The sequence below is a fragment of the Balaenoptera musculus genome, chromosome 1, assembly GCF_009873245.2.
Source record: "Balaenoptera musculus isolate JJ_BM4_2016_0621 chromosome 1, mBalMus1.pri.v3, whole genome shotgun sequence".
In the NCBI taxonomy this organism is placed as follows: domain Eukaryota; kingdom Metazoa; phylum Chordata; class Mammalia; order Artiodactyla; family Balaenopteridae; genus Balaenoptera; species Balaenoptera musculus.
The window spans coordinates 154,708,717-154,729,363 of NC_045785.1; the positions used below are offsets into that span (position 1 = coordinate 154,708,717).

Genomic DNA, 20,647 nt, shown 5'->3' on the forward strand with positions numbered 1-20,647 from the left:
GACTCTGCAGTTTGGGATTTTGTGGGTCAATTTTACATACATATGGCATATGGGCAAGGCCTCACACACTTACATCTGTAAGTGTAAAATGGGCTTGCCTTGGAGGTGGGGGTGTGCACACATGAAGTCAGTGGCTCTTCTGTGAGCTGAAGAGTCTTAAAGCGGAGCTGTCATCTGCGGCTGCTGTCACAGTATGCTGGCAGGACAAGCGACTCGAGCGTTTCGCTGCCCGATTTGAGGCTCAGTCCCTCCCTCCCTACCCTTCAGGGCTCACGACAGGTGACACACCCAGGCCTTGACTGTGTTTCTCCTGTTAGCAGGACCTGGGCAGCTCTGGCTCTCCTAGCTCCCCTGGAAGCTCCTTTGCTTCTCTTGACATAGAAAAGGGGTTGCCAGGCAGAGTGCTGATTGGGCGCTCAAAGCCAGCGGTGAAACTGCTTCCCTGTCTAGGACAAGGGACCTGGAGAATGTTCTGCGTGGGACGATGTGCTGGTAGGGAGCCCCTCAGGCACCACTTCCTCTGCCCTCCGGTAGTGCCAGGACCATGCCAATGACGTTTCGCAGCAGCCTTATCGTTCACAGGTGTCTCTCTAGCCTGCACAAATAATTGACAAGAGATCACCCAAAGGATTCTTTCTAAAGGTTTTTGGGTTTTGTTTTGTTTCCTTTGTTTTTGTTTTGCACGTGACAGTGTTTGTATTGAGGATCTTCTGAGGAAGAAGGGGTGTTTTAGGGGTGGTGCCTGGGTTCCTGGCCTCTAGCGCCCCACCCCCATCAGCACCCCACCTGGTACCTTTGCCATATTGGTGCTGAGGTTTCCTGCTTGATGAAATCAGATTGTTTAGAGTAAGAAAAAGGAAAGGGCTTCTGATGGCTTTGCCACAAGCTTACCTGTGGTTTCAATCCTGGGAGGCCACTGCTGATGCCATCACCACTATCTCCATGCAGCACTTGCTGGGCCCTGGGCCCAACTGCCCCCTTGGCTTTATGAGTCTGTTTCTGCTTCCTACACCCATACCCGCAGTGTGCAATCTTTTGAGATTTGCTCTGATCCTGTTGCCCAAGTAATAAGAGCTATGTCCTCCTTGACATCTTACTTCTTATGTGGGAGCCCCCAGCTCTTGTCTGACAGCTTATGGATAAGGATGAGACTCAGCCATTGACTAAGCCCCAGAAATCCACAAAAATGGCTGCAGATAGTTATGTCTGTTCCTTCTCTACCCTCACTCCCACCCCTTATACATGATACCCTATACTCTGAAAGTCCTGCTAACTGCAAACTTGCCAGAGTATTAGCCAATCTTTGTACGGAACAATGTTCTGGAACAGCAGAACGAGTCTTGGGTCAGGAAGCAGGGCTACACTGGGTTTGGGGTACTGTAACTCCATCTCCATCTGGGGCTCAGCTTCAGTGTAGCTGAGGGAGCCACAGACCAAGATGAATCGGATGCTTGAGTTTTTGCTTCTTCCTGTATTTCCTTGAAGTCGATTCATTATCTTCTACAAATAGCCTACTCTTTCAGCCCTTAACTTAAATCCTTCAGATCATTAAGTTCATGAAGAGTACTCCTGAATTATGTTAGGACTTAGACCAGAGATGGCAAATGAATGGCACATCATTTCCCCTCTTCCCCCATGGTAGGTACCACTAATCTGCTTCAGAGTATTTCCTGCTAAATCCCTGGTATATATTCTCATTTCTCAAGATTCCCCCAGCAGCCAGTATAAGTGTTGAGACCTATTTGCCACCCCTGGCTGAGGGGATACTACTCTACTCTGCTGAGGAACACAAGAGCTGCCAATCCTATATGGGGTTTGCTGGGCTAACGAAGCACGGGGAAGAGGCATAAGTTTCTGCCTGCCCCCAGCAGGAAGGCTTGCAGTAGCCCACATGATTGCCTGCCCCACTTCAGTTACCTCTTAAAGTCCTAATGTGGGCAGGGAGGGGACTGCTGGAGTCCAGTGTGGTGTGGGAAATCACAGCCGCACAGGACAGCAATGCTCAGAAACCAAGTCTAGCTGCTGTGGAGCTGCAGTGAGCACGGTGGCCCCAGCTGTGCAGGGTAGAACCTCTGCTCTCACCTCCAGCCGTCTGTCTCTAGGCATCCAGGCCAGGCTATGGATGGGGATCCCCTTCTTCTTCCTCTCCACTGACCAAATCTTATCAACCACTACAGCTGCTCTGCTTTCCAAATTCAGCCCAGGGTCCTGGGTGCTGCCCACACCAGCCAGGGTCCTGGGCCAGGTGAAGAGGTGGCCTATCCATGAGTGAAGGCCAGTTCCTTCCTCACTGGGGCAGGTCTTATGCCCCAGTTTTAGGACCAAGAGCTGTGTATTGGTTTCTTAGATTGCTAGCTTTTCCTGCAGGGGACCGCAGCAGGTGAGGCTCTGCTGACAGTAATTTGCATTCAGGGTCTTGTCCAGCTGAGAGCTTTGTGTACACCAGATTCTGAGAGGTGTCAGCAGTACTTTTTAAAATCTGTTTTCCATGAGGTTTTTGGACCATGGGCTGAGCTCAGGCACTTTCTGTAAGAGAATGTTATGTCTGTAAAGATGGTTATTTCCCCTCCTCCACCCCCATCATGGCGGCCCTGTGGAAGGCTGACCAGAAGGCCAGTGGAGCTGCCCTGGTGTCTATGGGGGAGGGCGAGGCCTGCTGAGTTGGTGCTCTAGCCCTCTCACCTTGCACAGCACAGAGGAGGTCACCCCAGGGACAGCCAGGCACCTGCCTGAGGGAGGGGTGCTGCCTTCTGTCCCTGTAACTGCTTCCCTTATGGCCCAAACTGGCCGCCCAGATTTGTTTGAAGCTGTGCTGACAACTTTTTGGTCTCCTTTTGGTATGCAGAACAGCCAGGGCCTTGATTTTGATGTATTTTAAAACCACATCAAATAAAGAGTCTGCTGCCTTTAAAAAAAAAAAAAAAAGAAAAGAAAATGGAACCTACTGAACGAAAATATTTGCACATCATATATCTGATAAGGGGTTAACATTCAAAATATATAAAGAACTCATACTACCCAGTAGCAAAAAACAAACTGATTAAAAAATGGGCAGATGATGAGAATAGACATTTTTCCAAAGAAGATATACAGATGGCCGACAGATACATAAAATAACGCTCAACATCACTAATCACCAGAAAAATGCAAATCAAAACCACAATGAGATACCACTTTAAACCTGTTAGAATGGCTATTATCAAAAAGACAACAAATAAGTGTTTGAGAGGATGTGGAGAAAAGGGAAATCTTGTGCGCTGTTGGGAGGAATGTAAATTGGTGCAGCCACTTTGGAAAACAGTATGGAGGTTCCTCAAAAAACTGAAATACGTCTACTGTCTGATCCAGCAATTCTACTACTGGGTATTTACTTGAAAATGAAAACACTAATTCGAAAAGATATATGCATCCCCATGTTCATAGCAGCATTATTTAGAATAGCCATGATATGGAAATAACCTGTATCCATCAATGAATGCATGGATAAAGAAGATGTGGTAAAAAAATACAATGGAATATTACTTGGCCATAAAAAAGAATGAAATCTTGTCATTTGTGACAACATGGATGGACCTTGAGGGCATTACGCCAAGTGAGATAAGCCAGAGAGGTAAACACAAATACCACATGATCCCACTTATATGTAGAATTTAAAAAACAAAACAAACAACAATCAGAAAACCAAGCTCATAGACAGAACAAACTGGTGGTTGCCAGGGGAAGGGGGTGGACAAAATGTATAAAGGAGGTCAATAGGTACAAACTTCCAGTTATAAAATAAATAAATCATGGGGATGTAATGTATTGCATGGTAACTATAGTTAATAATACTGTATTGCATATTAGAGAGTTGCAAAGAGATTTTAGAAGTCCTCATCACAAGAAAAAAAATTTTCTTGTAACTACGTATAGTGATGGATGTTACTAGACATGTTACTAGTAACTAGACTTACTGTGGTGATCATTCTGCAATGTATACAAATATCGAATCATTACGTTGTACACCTGAAACTAATGTTATATGTAAATTATACCTCAACTAAATAAACAAATAAATAATAAAAAGAAATAATATATTTAACTGCTAATTAGTATGAAATACCCAGTTACTGAATGGGTATCATTTCATCCCAAAGCCAAAAAACATGTTATTTTAGTTAGTCAGTGAAGCCTTGACACTCAATAAGTCACTGGAAATTTCTCTCAGAATAATTTTTTTTAAAAACCCAGAGTTCTACAGACTTAAAGGTGATAGCTTCTGATATATATAACCATATATCAAACCCTTTGAGTTTGCAGATCTTTTCACTTTCTACTCCAAAGCACCTCATAAAATTTAAAAGGATAAATTGAGTAAATTTTGATGAGGTTTCAATGAAATACCTGGTTTCTGCAAGATAAATAAATTATGTGTTCTTGTCAAAGTTAATAATACAGACTGTGATTTAGATACCATACCAGGTTTGAATGAGAAAGAAGGAAGAAAGGAAGGGTGAGGAAAAGAGGGATAAATTTGTAAAAGAGAAGCTATAGTCCTTAGAGGAAAATAAAAGTGGAAAAACAACAAAAAGTAACGAGTAAGACACACTGAACCTGGGTCACACAGAGGATAAACTGAAGGGCAAACAAAAGGAAATAAAAACAAAACGTTTTTACTTTGAATTTTACGAAATTAAAATTAAAACATTACAAGTGTTTTACCCAAATGAAATGGAGATATATGGCACAAAAGATTAGAAGCTTTAAAACTTTACACATGAAAACAAATGGGAATTTAATTTTCTACAGGAACACTGCAGTGGGTTAAACCACTGTCAAAGTCACAACCAAATGCCAATCAACTCAGGCTACTAGAATGGAGTGACTGACCCCACAGTGATTGTGGACTCATGAAAATGAACAAAGGTCACAGCAGAGAGTTTCACTGGACACTATTAAAACAAAATAGTAAATGTATCATTGGAGATGAAAGAAGGGTCTCATTATTCTTCATTTACTCACATAGCAGTTCATAATCTTTTTTGGTTTTATTTTCCTATGGACCTGAGGTACCAAGGGTTGGGTTCAATCATACTACTTAGTTCAAGGCACAGTCTGCTTTATATTTAACATAGTTCAGGAAATTAATCCAGATGAAGCCAAATGTGAAAAAAATCAATAACCCACATATCCATGTTTCACAGACACCTGTCCAAATCCAAACAACTTCTCTATCTCTGGGACAGCAGCAGTGGCAGCAATCACACACTCCCAGAACCACACACCTTGCTGGTTGAAGCAGGAAAATCAAAACATGAGCCATGCTTACTCCAGTCAATACTGGTTAAGACTGATCTCTTTAATCCCAGGAGTTGAACTATATGAGAATACTTTAGGATCTGCTACCCTCTGTCTCCCAACCATGTAGTCTGACCCTATGTTTACCTCATCATTAAACTGGCTGTGGGTGGCAATAACAGAGAGATTCTTCTAAGGAGATTCAGCTGCCTCTTGGGAAATTGTATGAACCTGTCAAGATTCAGTCTTGAAGCCTTAGTAATGAGCTAAAATACGGAAGTTAAAATTATTGTAAGACAAAAAGTATATTTAGAAGATAAATGTTAAACAGTATCTCACCAGATGAAGCCTGGCTACTCCTAGGCTTACTAGCCTATCCTGCATTCCTACACTATTTTTCATACCCTAATTGGGCTCCAGTAGGATATGTAATATATTCCATCAATTCTTTTCACACTTTAACATCCCTGAAATCAAGATGCATCTTACAATCAATGACATGTCACAACTTTAATTGGCAGACTTTTTCTTTCTTAGTAGTACATATCAGTTCTAATTGAGGATCAGTTCTAATCTAAGGATTTAATGAAATATGGTAGAAACTTTTCTAATCATTAAATCATTCATCTAGCAATGAACAAATACTTATATATTACCTATTATATGCCAGACATCATGACAAATAGTCAAATATTTTTATGAATTTGCGTATACTTTTCTACAAACTGAAGCCAAGATAGATCAAGTATAATATTAAAGAAAAATCGGTTTTCTTTTAAATCATTTTAAAAAATCAGTTAAAAAATTAAGTATCAAAATTAAAAATGCTTACAAACTGCAAAATTCTAGTAAAAATACGAAAAATCCAAACAAGAATGAAAGACAAATCACTTAGTTCTATCAAAAATCCAAAATACTCAGTCATAGCTCAAGATATTAGTACACTAAACTTCAAAAAGTTCTTTGACACCTTACTGAGAAACATCTTATTATTCACAAAGCCAGTTCTCTAATAACTTTACATTTTAACTCTGTAAAATACTTATTTATAAGGTAAGGTGACTCACTGAATAATGCCTAGTTCATCCAAAATAAGCCAACATTTCCACAAAAGCCACTTACTGGCATGCGTTCTGTCACCCCTCCAATCTTAAAGTTCATTGTCGATCTCACAGTCTGGGCGCCATAATACTTATCATTTGGGACCTTGAGTTCACCAAAGGTATCATATTCTATCCGAAAAGAATTTTGGCTTGCCTAAAGATAAAGACAAGACACTGTTATAGCTTGAAAAGAAACCAAGTATCAAGAACAATAACATCATATAGACAATACATCATGTACAGGTAAAGAAACCTTAATAAGTACCAAAAAGACAAAAAAATTCCATTTTGATTCTCATTCTACTCCCCCCACTTCCAGCTTTTTTCTTGAGAAATTTTTGTCACACAAATTTATTAATACACGTGTTAAAGACAGATTGTAGAATTCATACACTATGCAAATGATAAATAAAAATAATAATCTTTTCCAATTCAGGAGTATGCCTATTATTGGTCAAGCTTTGATGTACTTAGGTTAATGCTTATTTTACTAGGAACTTTGGAAAATGACCTAAGAATGATACTTTAAAATTTGAAAGTATTATATATTTAAACAAAGCTCAACTGTGGTCTACAAATATTATGCATGAGAGATAGCTTAGTGCCATACAAAACAGTCCAGGCTTTGCAATGAGACAGCCCACCATCCGGTAGCTGTATCACCTTCAGCAAGTCAGCTTTTCTCATCTAAAGTTACAGTAAATGTACAGACAAGGGGACATGGGCTAGATCAGTTCTTAACCTTTTTAGGGTGTTGGAACCTTTTGAGAATATGAGGAAAACTACGGATCTTCTCTCTAGAAGAATGAACATAAATACATATAGGTAAAATCTTACATATGATTTTAAGGAGTTTATATCTTGAAACCAATCCACTCCCCAGGATAAGAATCCATGACCCCAAATCCCTTTTATGCAGAACCGAGGACTCTACTAAGTACATCAACTTACACTAATTAAAAAAAAAATACACATCTGGAGTTTACATATAATACTTTAAAGAGATTAAGAGTATCAGAGAGATACTCAGAACTTTAATTAATGTTCATCTTGCAATAATTATAAAATAAACATGGTCATATGATTCAAAAGATTTAAAAACACCCAGCCAAGTAATCTTATTTTAGTAAATAGTCCTCTGAATAAGAAAAAATTAATTTTGTAGTTATTCCCTGGGACTAGAAAGATTTAAAAAACTCTTTATATATTATAAAGCCTTTTAGATTACATGAAAGGAAAAATATCCTTGTACCTAGTTAGAAATATAGGTATATAACCAATGAGGTACATTTTTTTTCTATGCCTAAAAGTCTGCAGAGGAGGGGAGTGGCCAAGATAACAGAGTAGGAAGACTCTGAGCTCATCTCCTCACATGGGCACACCAAAACTATAATCATTTACAGAGCAATGATTGATGAGTAAGGCTGGAAAATTAGCAGAAAAGACCTTTTACAACTAAGGATATAAAGGAACCATGGCAAAATAGGTAGGAGGGAAGAAGACACAACAAAGTCAAAACCTATTACCACCCCCCCACCCGAGGAGGGGTGACCCACAAACTGAAGGATTATTACAATTGCTGAGGTTCTCCCCAAGAAGCGAGGGGTCCAGGCCCCATGTCAGGCTCGCCAGCACGGTGAAGAAGAGCCCCTTGGAAGTTTCGCTTTGGAGGCTAGCAGGGCTCATTTTTGGCCAGAGGGCTGTGGGAAATAGAAACTCCACTCTTAAAGGGGCACACAAAATTTCACACACTCTGGGACCCAGGGAAGAAGCAGTAATTTGAAAGGAACCTGGGTCAGATTACCTGCTGATCTTGGAGAGCCTCCCGGAGAGGGAGGAGGCAACTGGAGTTCACACTGGGAACTTAGACACTGGGGGCAGCCACTAATGGGAGCTTGTTCTACCACAAGGACATTAGTTCTTCAAAGCACTATTTTGGAATACAGCTTATTAGCACAGGGACACAGCTCCACCCACCAGCAGGCCAGCTGCCTTAAGACCTCCCGAGCCAACAACCAAAGAGAGCTAAAGAATACAACAACTGAAATAAAAAGTACACTAGAAGGAATCAACAGTAGATTAGATGATAGAGAGGAACAGTTCAGTGGGCTGAAAGAATAGTGGAAATTACTGAAATTGAACAGAAAAAAGAAAAAAGGATGAAAAGAAACATGGACAGTTTGAGAGACCTCAGAGACAACATCAAGCATACTGGCATTCACATTATAGGAGCCATAGAAGGAGAAGACAGAGAGAAAGGGGCAGAGAACATATTTGAAGACATAATAGCTGAAAATGTCCTTAACCTGGGAAAGGGAACAGACATCCAGGTCTGGGAAGCACAGACAGTTCCAAACACGATCAACCCAAAGAGGACCACACCAAGACACACTTTAATTAATGGCAAAAATTAAAGATAAAGAGAGAATATTAAAAGCAGCAAGGGAAAAGCAACAAGTTAAGTACAAGGTAATTGTACTTAACATAAGGATTTCAGCTGACTTTTCAGCAGAAACTCTGCAGGCCTGAAAGGAGTGCATGATATATTTAAAGTGATGAAAGGGAGAAACCTAAACCAGAAGACTCCAACAGGCAAGGCTTTCATTACAATTTAAATGGACTGATCAACAGTTTTACAGACAAGAAAAAGCTAAGAGTTCAGCACTACCAAACCACCTTTAAATGGGTTTCTCTAAGCGAAAAAGGCCACAACTAGATGTATGAGAATTATGGAAAAAAAATCTCATTGGTAAGGCTAAATATAGTAAAGGTAGTAAATCAGTCATGTACAAAGCTAGTAGGAAGGCTGAAACACAAAACCAGTAAAATTGTCTATATCCACAGTAAGAAGTTAAGGGGCACACAAGACAAAAAGATGTAAAATATAATGTCAGAAACAGAAAAAGTGGGGGTGGGGGGAGATAAAAATGCAGGGTTCTTAAAGTGCTTTTGCACTTAAAAGATCAGGAGCTGAAAATAATCACACACACACACACACACACACACACACTGCAATATATAAACCACATGGTAACCACAAACCAAAATCAATAATCGATACACAAAAAAGAGAAAGGAATCCAAATGTAATATTAAAGACAGTCATCAAAAAACAAAAGAGAGCAAAGTAAGAAAAAAGGAACAAAAAAGAACTACAAAAACAACCCCAAAACAAAGGACAAAATGGCAATAAGTACATATCTATCAAGAATTACTTTAAATGTAAATGGCCTAAATGCTCCAATCAAAAGATATAGAGTGGCTGCATGGTTATGAAAACAACACTCATATATATACTGCCTACAAGAGACTCACTTCAGATCCTGAGACACACACAGACTAAAAGTGACAGGATGAAAAAAGGTATTCTATGAAAATGGAAATGAAAAGAAAGCCATGGTAGTAATACTTACATTAGACAAAATAGATTTTATAACGAAGACTGCAACAACAAACAAAGAAGGCTATTACATAATGATCATGGGATAAATCTAAGCAGATATAACAATTGTAAATATGTATGTACCCAACACAGGATCACCTACATATATAAAGCAAATATTAACAAACACAAAGGGAGAAAATGACAGGAACACAATAATAGCAGGGGATTTTAACACTCTACTTACATCAATGGACAGATCATCCAGACAAAAAATTAACAGGGAAACACTGGCCTTAAATGACACATTAGACCAAATGGACTTAATAGCTCTATATAGAACATTCCATCCAAAAGCAGCAGAATACACATTCTTTTCAAGTGCACATGGAACATTCTCCAGGACAGATCACAAGCTAGGCCACAAAACAAGTCTTAGTAAATATAAGAAAATGGATATCATATCAAGCATCTTTTCTGACCACAATGCCATGAGTCTAGAAATCAATGACAAGAAAAAAAGTTGCAAAAAACACAAACACATGAAGGATAAACAATACGCTGCTGAATAACCAATGGATCATTAATGAAATAAAAGAATACCTAGAGACAAATGAAAATGAAAACACAACGATGCAAAATTTATGGGACATAGGAAAAGCAGTTCTAAGAGGGAAGTTTATAGCAATACACACCTACCTCAGGAAACAAGAAAAATCAAAAATCAACCTAACCTTACACCTAAAGGAACCTGAAAAAGAACAAAACCTAAAAGTCAACAGATGGAAAGAAATCATAAAGATCAGAGCAGAAGTAAATAAAATAGAGACAAAAAATTATGAAAGATAAATGAAACTAAGAACTGGTGCTTTGAAAAGATAAACAAAATTGATAAACCTTTAGCCAGACTCAAAGAAAAAAGAGAGGGCTCAAATCAATAAAATCAGAAATGAAAAGGAAGTTACAACTGACACCACAGAAATACAAAGAAACATGAGAGATTACTACCAACAATTATATATCAATAAAATGGCCATTAAGAAATGGACAAATTCCTTAAAATGTACAATCTCCCAAGACTGAACCAGGAAAAAAACAGAAAATATGAACAGATCAATTACCGGTAATGAAATTAAATCAGTAATTAACAACAACAATAACAAACGAAAATCCAAGACCAATTGGCTTCACAGGAAAAATTCTACCAAACATTTAGAGAAGAGTAGCAACTATCCTCCTCAAACCATTACAAAAAACTGCAGAGGAAGGAACGCTTTTGAACTCGTTCTACAAGGCCAGCATCGCCCTGACACCAAAACCAGACAAAGACAGCACAAAAAAAGAAAATTACAGGCCAATCTCTCTCATGAACACAGATGCAAAAATCCTTGACAAAATAGTAGCAAACCAAGTTCAACAACACATTAAAAGGACCATACACCATGATCAAGTAGGATTTATTCCAGGGATACAAGGATGGTTCAATATCCACAAATCAATCAATGTGATTTGTTGGACACATTGATGTGGTTAATCAACCACATTAACAAACTGAAAAATAAAAATCATAGAGTCATTTCGACAGATACAGAAAAAGCTTCTGACAAAATTCAATACCCATTTAAGATAAAAATTCTCAACAAAGTGGGTATAGAGTGAACGTACCTCAACATAATAAAGGCCATATATCACAAACCCACAGCTAACATTATACTCAACAGTGAAAAGCTGAAAGCATTTCCTCTAAGATCAGGAACAAGACAAGGATGCCCACTGTCACCACATTTAATCAGATAGTATTGGAAGTCCTAGCCACAGCAATCAGACAAGAAAAAGAAAAGGAATCCAAGTGGGAAAGGAAGAAGTAAAACTGTCACTGTTTGCAGAGAACATGATACTATACATAAAAAATCTAAAGACACCACCAAAATATTATTAGAGCTCATCAATGAATTTGGTAAAGTTGCAGGATACAAAATTAATATACAGAAATCTGTTGCATTTCTATACACTAACAATGATCTACTAGAAAGAGAAATAAAGGAAACAATCCCATTTACAATCTCATAAAGAATAAAATACCTAGGAATAAATCTAAGGAGGTAAAAGATGTGTACTCAAAAAACTATAAGATGCTGATGAAAGAAACTGAAGATGACACAGACGTGGATTGGAAGAATTAATAATTTTAAAATGCCCATACTACCCAAGGCAATCTACAGATTCAATGCAATCCCCATCTAAATACCAATGGCATTTTCCACAGAACTAGAAAAATAATTTTAAAATTCGTATGGAAACACAATAGACCCTGAACAGCTGAAACAGTCTTGACAAAGAAGACCAAAGCTGGGGGTATCATGCGCCCTGATTTCAGACTATACTACAAAGCTATAGTAATCAAAACAGTATGGTAGTGGCACAAAAACAGACATATAGATCAATGAAACAGAATAGAGATCAGAAATGAACCCACACTTATATGGGCAATTAATCCATGACAAAGGAGGCAAAATATGCAATGGGGAAAAGACAGCCTCTTCAATAAATGGTGTTGGAAAAACTGGACAGCTACATGCAAAAAATCCAACTGGACTACTCTCTCACACCATGCACAAAAATAAATTAAAAAATGGATTAAAGACTTAAATGTAATACCTGAAACTTACGTAAAACTTCCAGAAGAAAACATAGGCAATAAGTTCTTTGACATAGATCTTGGTAAAATTTTTTAGTATATGACTCCTTGGGCAAGGGAAACAAAAGACACAAAAGCAAAAATAAACAAGCGGGACTACATCAAACTAAAAGCTTTTGCACAGTGAAGGAAACTATCAACAAAACAAAAAGGCCATCTACTGAATGGAAGAATATATTTGCAAACAATATATCTGATAAGGGGTTAATATCCAAAATATAGAAAGAACTCACACAACTCAACATCAAAAGAACAAACAACCCAATTAAAAAAATGGATAGAGGACCCAGATAGACATTTTTCCAGGGAGACATACAGATGGCCAACAGGCACATGAAAAGATCTCAACATCACTGATCAACAGAGAAATGCAAATCCAAACCACCAAGAGTTATCATCTCACACCGGTGAGAATGGCTATTATCAAAAAGACAACAAATAACAAGTTTTGGTGAAGATGAGGAGAAAAGGGAACCCTCATGTACTGTTGGTGGGAATGTAAATTGGTGCAGCCACTGTGGAAAAGAGGTTTCTCAAAAAACTAAAATTAGAACTACCATATTACCCAGCAATACCACTCCTGGGTACAAACCTGAAAAAAACAAAAACACTAATTCAAAAAGATACATGCACACCAATGTTCACAGCAGTATTATTTACAATTGCCAAGATACAGAAGCAGCCTTAGTGTCCATCAACAGATGAATGGATAAAGATATGGTATATATACACGATGGAAAACTACTCAGCCATAAAAAAGAATGAAATGTTGCCATTTACAACACCATGGATGGACTTGGAGGGTATTATGCTAAGTGAAATAAATCAGACAGAGAAAGACAAATACCACTTATATGTGGAATCTAAAAAATACAACAAACTAGTAAATATAAAAAAAAGAAAAGAAGGAGACTCACAGATATAGAGAACAAACTAGTAGTTACCAGTGGGGAGAGGGAAGGGGCAATACAGGGGTAGGGAATTAAGAGGTCCAAACGATTATGTGTAAAATAAGGTACAAGGATATATTTTACAAAACAGGGAACATAGCCAATATTTTATAATAACTACAAATAGAGCATAACCTTAAAAAATTGTGAGTCACTATACTGTACACCTGTAATTTATATAATATTGTACATCAACTATACTTCAATAAAATAAATAACTAAAAAATCACTATGTTGTTTAACAGGAATCAACATAGTGTTGTAGGTCAATTATACTTCAAAAACAAACAAATAAGCAAACAAACTCATAGAAAAAGAGATCAGATTTGTGGTTACCAGAAGCAGAGGGTGGGGGTAGGCGGAATTGGATGAAGGCAGTCAAGAGTTACAAACTCCCAGTTACAAGATAAATAAGTACTAGGGATGTAATGTACAACATTATAAATATAATTATCACTGCTGTATGTTATATATGAAAGTTGTTAAAAGAGTAAATCCTAAGAGTTCTCATCACAAAGAAAAAATTTTTTCTATTTCTTTAATTCTCTATATGATATCATGCATGTTTACTAAACTTATTGTGTCAATCATTTCATGATGTACGTGAGTCAAATCATTATGCTGTACACCCTAAGCTTATACAGTGCTGTATGTCAATTATATTTCAATAAAAATGGGAAAAAAAAAGTCTGCAGAGGACTGGTCTAAGCCAATAAGGAGAAGCCAATAAAAATAATCATTTACTGTGCTATGTAGCAAACACTTTTTAGGTATTACCTTATCTGAATTTCACAACCACCCTAGGAGATTTTACTATCATCATCCCCATGTTAAAGAAGGAGACACTGAGGCTACACAAGATTAAATAATCTCAGCAGATCACCCAGATAGCAAGAGGGAGGGCCTGAAACACTCAAACCCTGGACTTTTGGATTCTAAAAGCTGTTTGGATTCCCCTTTTTATCACTTCCATAAACCAAGAAAAGGAGGAAGTAACTCCAGATTGGCCCACAACAACCACTACCCTGTAGGATCTGAAGATGTAGAGTTAGATTTTTCTCTAATAGAGTGTGCTTACACTGACACCACTGTATGCCAACTTGCAGCTGGGGTTTTATATCTCAAATGCACAAAAAAAAATTTTGCATAATGATCTTTGTTTTAAATAGCCTAAGTAAATATCCTTGTATGTTAAAATATACTTTGGTGCAATAACATTAGCAATGACAACGGTGGCACTGGACACACGAGCTAGGTTCTTCTTCCTCTCCATCACCTTGTTATAAGACAGCAAATAGTTACTGGCTCCAAAGAAAGGAGATTGGTTTCCATCAGTCATTTGTGAAATCAAGTTCAAGTCCTTAAATTTACAACATCATTTTTTATGTTCAAAATTATTAAATTTTCATCATAAAACAGGAATAATGTTGTCACCTAAATAACAGGTTGCTATGATAAAACTCATATCCAAAGTATTTTGGAAAGATTTAAATGAATAAATTTTACCTATGTTCTTCAGCTTAAACTTTAGAAAAATTAAAATTCTAACTCAAGAAACAACAGCCTACATCAAATTCTAGATCTTGACACTGACCATTAAAAAACGGCAGATGTCAACTGTGGCTGAAATCACTATCTCAGTAAACACTTCAAAAAATATACTTCCTGTCCTTACAGTAATAAAAATAAACATCCCAAATTTCCAACAACAAACATTGTAGCAGCTTAGCTAGCTAATAAAGTATTCCAAAAAACCAGAAAATTCTCCCTTTATTTAACCCAGGAAATATATAAGTTGCACAAATCTGTAGATCAGAAACTGAAGCAATGATGTAAAATACTCTGAAAGGCTCCAGGCTCTGTCAGAGGAGGCAATGCCTACGCAGGGTTGGTGTCTGTTAGACAAGCACATATACACAGATAGAGGAACAATGAAACAGGTAACTGCCAAGTCTCTTCAAATGTTCTTCCCAATGACCTACAGAAGAAAAAACCTTTATATTGTACATAAACACACATGTATATGCACACAAGCCTGAAACAAAAATTCCGTGAAAAAAATCTGTCCTGTACGCCTATTTTCTATTCTATGCTATTCTGTCAAAAAACCAAAAACCAAAAATAACAATGCTGTTAACTGCCCACTACATTGATTTCTCCACCCACTGAGTCCACCTGAAGTCTGAAAAACATGTGTATGATTTTCAAAACCTTCCCACATTATAATGTATGTCACCTCTTCCCAGTGGCTTGGGGAATAAGAGGAGGGCTGCTCACCTAAATTAATGAGAAAATTACCAGTGCTTCTGATGAAAAATGAGGTCATGATGGTATCTATTAAATATAAGTTTTAAATTCATATAATATAATCCATTGTTACAAAAAACTAATTTCTTTGAAAACCATGTCTTTATATCCCGTAATTCGGAGAGCAGAATTTCTGGGAGAAGTATAAAGAGTTTTAACCAGCTAGGCATGGGACAGGCACAAATGTGCAATTTCCAGATGCCCTGGGAGATGAATGTTTATTCACAATCACTTCCCCTCCTGGAGAAGCATGAATGAATAATGTGTCCAGTGTTCACCGCAGTATGATTGCTATTTGGCCCTAGAAATACCAAGTGCTATTACCAACCACTAACTCCAGTAACCTCAGGAATTGATGAGGTTGTCTCCAAATTTGCATGCCAGTCTAAATCAGAAAGGCCAGCCAAAAAAATATAGGCCTCAGGCCTATAGTATATCCCCATGCATGTGTAAGATAACCATTAACTAAACCATGGTATCTCCTAAAGAAAATATAAAATGCCTTTCAGATTCTTATCCTAAGGTGGTTTAAAAGTTCAAGAAAATCCAAATCATTTCCTAGGCAAAAAGACTATCTCAAGAGATAAAAATCCAAAATTTGACTTCATTGTGTTTGGGCTTTCAGTTTCTTTAAAAAGACTTTTTAAAAAGTCTTTCTGTTCTTAAAATACAGGGTGACCACCAAGTCTTGAAATATTGACAAATATGTAATAAATGGTTTATTGATATTGCATTGTAACACAGAATATTATCTATGTTTCCAGATTTTACAGCCATCCTGAAGATCATAAAATAAACTTTAAAAAAATGTAGGACTTCCTTGTCCACCATGCTACCAAGGCAGTATCATAGCAGGTCTCCATTACATATTCTCACTCTCACTGTACTTTTTCTCCTCGGTATCACAGTGTTATTAACTGTGCATGACTTCTTTGCTTATTTAATATGCCTCAGTAGTCTGTAAACTCTGTGCCCACAGTGACCGTTTTACACACAGGGAGCAGTCAATGTAATCTTCCTGTTGGATGAACTTCTTTGTGTTCTTAATTGAGATAAAAGGTAACTTAGGGCATATAGGGTTATGTGAATTTGTTTTTTAAAAAAAATTTTATTAAAGTATAGTTGATTTACAATATTGTGTTAATTTCTTCCATACAGCAAAGAGACTGTTATACATATATATTCTTTTTCATATTCTTCTACATTATGGTTTGTCACAGGATATTGAATATAGTTTATTTCTTAACACTAGCAACAAGAAAAACTTTTAATAAAATCAACTCAGATTTTGGAGTTGAGAAGATTAGAGGGCAAAAGATGTATTTAGGTTTATAAAAAAAAAATCTATCCTCATCTGATGTTAGCTAACATTACAACATTAAAAGCAAGGCAATGCTATTTTATTGACATTGACAGCGGGATAGAGTCAGTTCTCCAGCCTTCTATTCCCTTTTACAAAACACTAAATAAGTGAAAAACAAATTTTTAAAAGGCTCTAAAGTGGACTAAAATTATTCAAGCAGGGAGTTGCAGAAATATAAAGCACCCCTGATTTCGCAGTTTCAAGTAAAGTGATGTCATCAAATTACCTTACAGTTTATAGCCCAGAAAAATGTCTTGGGCCTTTGAAATACCTTAGATAGAAGCATTCATTTAATAAGCACTCACCATATCCCAAACTCAAAGTACTTTCACAGGGGCAATCTTGCTGAGTATTTGTAATTATTTTCATTTTACCGGCAGACACTGAGGGCAAATATTAACCTGCTCCAAATCCCAACTCTGAGTAGCAGACCAGGGTCTGAAATCACATCTCTCTGAACGAAAGCTCATATTACACAGCAGTGAACAGTGCAGAATTGTAAGTCTTCCTAAACTAGCATTTATTTCTCAAACTTTTCCTGATAATACACATGTGAGCATACGTATTTTATGCTTGTTGAAGCCCAAATTACCGAAGGTGACACTCTAAAGAGCAAAAGGGCTCATGTAAGTCAGGGTGTCATAACCTGAAATTGGACCTTTAAGCTCCTTGCAGGTCTTTCTCAATAAAAAGTGCTGATTCAGCTGTAGTTATGTTATGGTCCAAGCAATTTCCTCCAACGTACTTCAGGACACTCTGCCCCTGTTTCACATTTCAGGGCTCATACAAAAGTTAAGCGGGGAAAACCAGCCTAACAAACTAAATGGCCAATTTCATGAAAAGTAAAATCTCTTAGGTTCACAACAACTTTCAACCCCGCCTGGAGGCCTAAGAGCAGTTCCCTGCACAGCTGTGACCCCAGAAGCTAGCTCGGAGGGGCTGGATCCAGCTGGGCCCACCGAAGGCAGGGGCGGAGCAGCCCCCTCCGGACACCATCCCATCCCGGCGCCGCCCCCTCTTCACACCGTCCACCCCAGCACCGTTCCGAGGGCAGCCGCCGCGGGCAAGGGCGAAGCAGTGAGCGCGGCTGGGGCGGGGTCGGGGAGGCCCGGCAGGGCCCTGGCCAACAGCTGCCGCCCCTCCCGGGCGCTCCCCCGGCGGAGGAGGCGCCCCGGGCCGGCAGCGAAGTTCCAACACGCAGCCCAGTATCGGGACCTTAGGGCCGGCAGGCGGGAAGCCTGAAGGTCACCGCGGGGCGGCCAGGGCGGTTGGGCGGCACGAGCTCACCATTCGAACGACGTTCCGAGGCCGAAGCAGGAAGACTGCCGCGCCAGCCGGGCCGGGGCCAGGGCTGAGGTGGGAAGCTGGAGCGCGCGAGAAGAAACGCGAACGCGCGAGGAGCCGCAGCGAGCGATCCATAGCGCGGCGGCCCGGGTTGAACTTCCGGGGGCTATGGCCGCGCCTCCGCACCGGCTGTCAGAACCCGTCCCCTCCACCGTCCTCATTCCTATCCAATCAACGGCCTCAAAGCCGAGCTTCTGGGGCGGGACCAGTGGCCCAATGGCCAGTGAAGCGTGAGGGGCGGGCTTAACTTCCTCCCTGTAGAGCCCTGGGGTTCCTGGGAAACTGGTGGGAAAGGAATGATGGGAAAGGGAGTTCGTGGAGTCCTTGAACCAGTGTTTATTTGGTTTGGCTTGGTTTTACTGCGTTACTGTGCCTAACAGAGAGGTATTAGCTAATGAGTCAGTATTTGGTTGGTGGCGTAGCCTAGAGAGGAGAATTTACTTATTTATCTACCATGTAAACATTACATGTTCTATTTGCTCTTTTTTCATCTGTTCCAGATTACCTCTTCCGTACAGAAATGTTAGAAAACAAAGTATAGAGAATGAAATCATAATTATCCATAAAAAGCCAACACTAATTACCCAGTTCGTTTAACTTGTTTTGAGGTCTGTACAGTTTCCTTTCTCTTCTTAGTAGGTACTCTAAGAACTCTATTTTTAAATGTAATGGGGAAGATGTCCATAATCATAGGTGGTTTCGGAATTTTAATTTTTTGCATTCAGGTTCTCCAAGTCTTTTGCATTGATAACATATGTTTTCAGGTTAAAGCCATGTTGTTTTTATAGATGATGATAGGAAAGCAGGAACGGATATAAAATTGCATAGGAACCACAATTTTTTCTCTCGTTTTCTTCTTTGAACTGCTTGGAACCAGATGACAGTTAATCAAGAAAGAGAACCATTGGATGATGTCCAGAAGTCAAAAGTCCAGGACCTGCAGAGCCAAGCTTCTTAGAGTTAGTCTCTGTCAAACCTCTTGGTAACACTGTTATTTTGTGGCTTATGAACTTGACTCGTATATATTTAAAATTTGAAAATTTAAATGAAAGAGCATAATAGTTGAACTACCATCTAAACATTCCAGAACCACCCCCCTCACCTCTTTGTATCTCAGTATCTCCTCCCTCTGTCAAACAAACCAAGATTTATTTAGAAGTTAGAAGGTCAGAATAAAAGAAATTCAGAGTAAAAGATAGTGGAATGGTTTTAGAAAACAATGAACCATCCATCCCATATGTTTATGCATTCCACCATTAAAAAACAGACAACAGTAAAAAAGAAGACAGCACACCAAGGTTTAGTGTGAAGGTAGTATTGTTAGCGTTGTCATCGGTTTGACAGAAAACTACAGAAACAAGCACTTACTACTAATTACTCTCATTTCCTAGGAAATGCTAACATTTTGATATATTTGCTTCATACCCTTTGTAAAATAAAATAAATTACTAATAATGGAGTGGCATTTTCTTCCCCATCGTCCCAGAAACTGTCATTATTTTGATATAATACCAGTGTATTTTTTGGTTTGCATATTGGTATGCAAACAACGGTTTTTAAAAATTTACAGTTTTACTGTTCTATAACTGAATTCTGTTTTTAACATCTAGCCATGATTTTTTTACTTAATAGTATTCCATCACATGAATTTAGCACATTTTATTTATGACATTTTCTTAATAATCTTTTAACTAACAGTATTTCTTTGAATGTAAAACTTTTTATTCATACAGTTTTTAATGAAGGGTAATTTTTTGCTATTATACACAATGCTCCAATGATTTCTTTATAGTTAGTCTCTCTTCATTGGATAACATCACTCTTTATTTCTGTTACTTGTTATTTTAAATTCTTTTAAATATTATTTTCTATGCCAGTTTTATAGTGGTTATTATTTGCTTGATATATGTTTCTCATTTTATTTTAAATAATTCTGTTTCATTTTATTTTGTGTGTATCTTCTGTTTCCACCATACATTTTAACTTAAAATGTTAACTGACAGATGTTTTATAAATGGGCTATTTTAATCCCTTTTAACAATCACCTATTATACGTGTTATGATCTAGAAAATTTTCTAGCACTTATATGTATTAATTCTTTTAACACTGAGAACAACCCTATGAGGTAGGTCCTATTATTATTCCTATTTATAGAAGAGAAGATTGATGCCCAGTATCATACAACTAGCCCACAATCTTAACTATTTTGCAGGCACATAGTG

General features: G+C 38.2%; 1 protein-coding gene across 1 annotated transcript in view; it reads right to left on the reverse strand.

Moving 5' to 3' along the window:
- FH (fumarate hydratase) overlaps nucleotides 1–18,543 on the reverse strand; it is a 42,089-nt gene extending 23,546 nt beyond the window's left edge. Inside the window, exons 1-2 of the mRNA XM_036858959.1 lie at nucleotides 18,368–18,543; nucleotides 6,400–6,534 (exon numbers count right to left, since the gene is read on the reverse strand). Coding sequence (XP_036714854.1) covers nucleotides 6,400–6,534; nucleotides 18,368–18,499 — 267 coding nt within the window. The 5' untranslated portion in view covers nucleotides 18,500–18,543. The remainder of the gene's footprint in view (nucleotides 1–6,399; nucleotides 6,535–18,367) is intronic.
- Nucleotides 18,544–20,647: the final 2,104 nt, after the last annotated feature.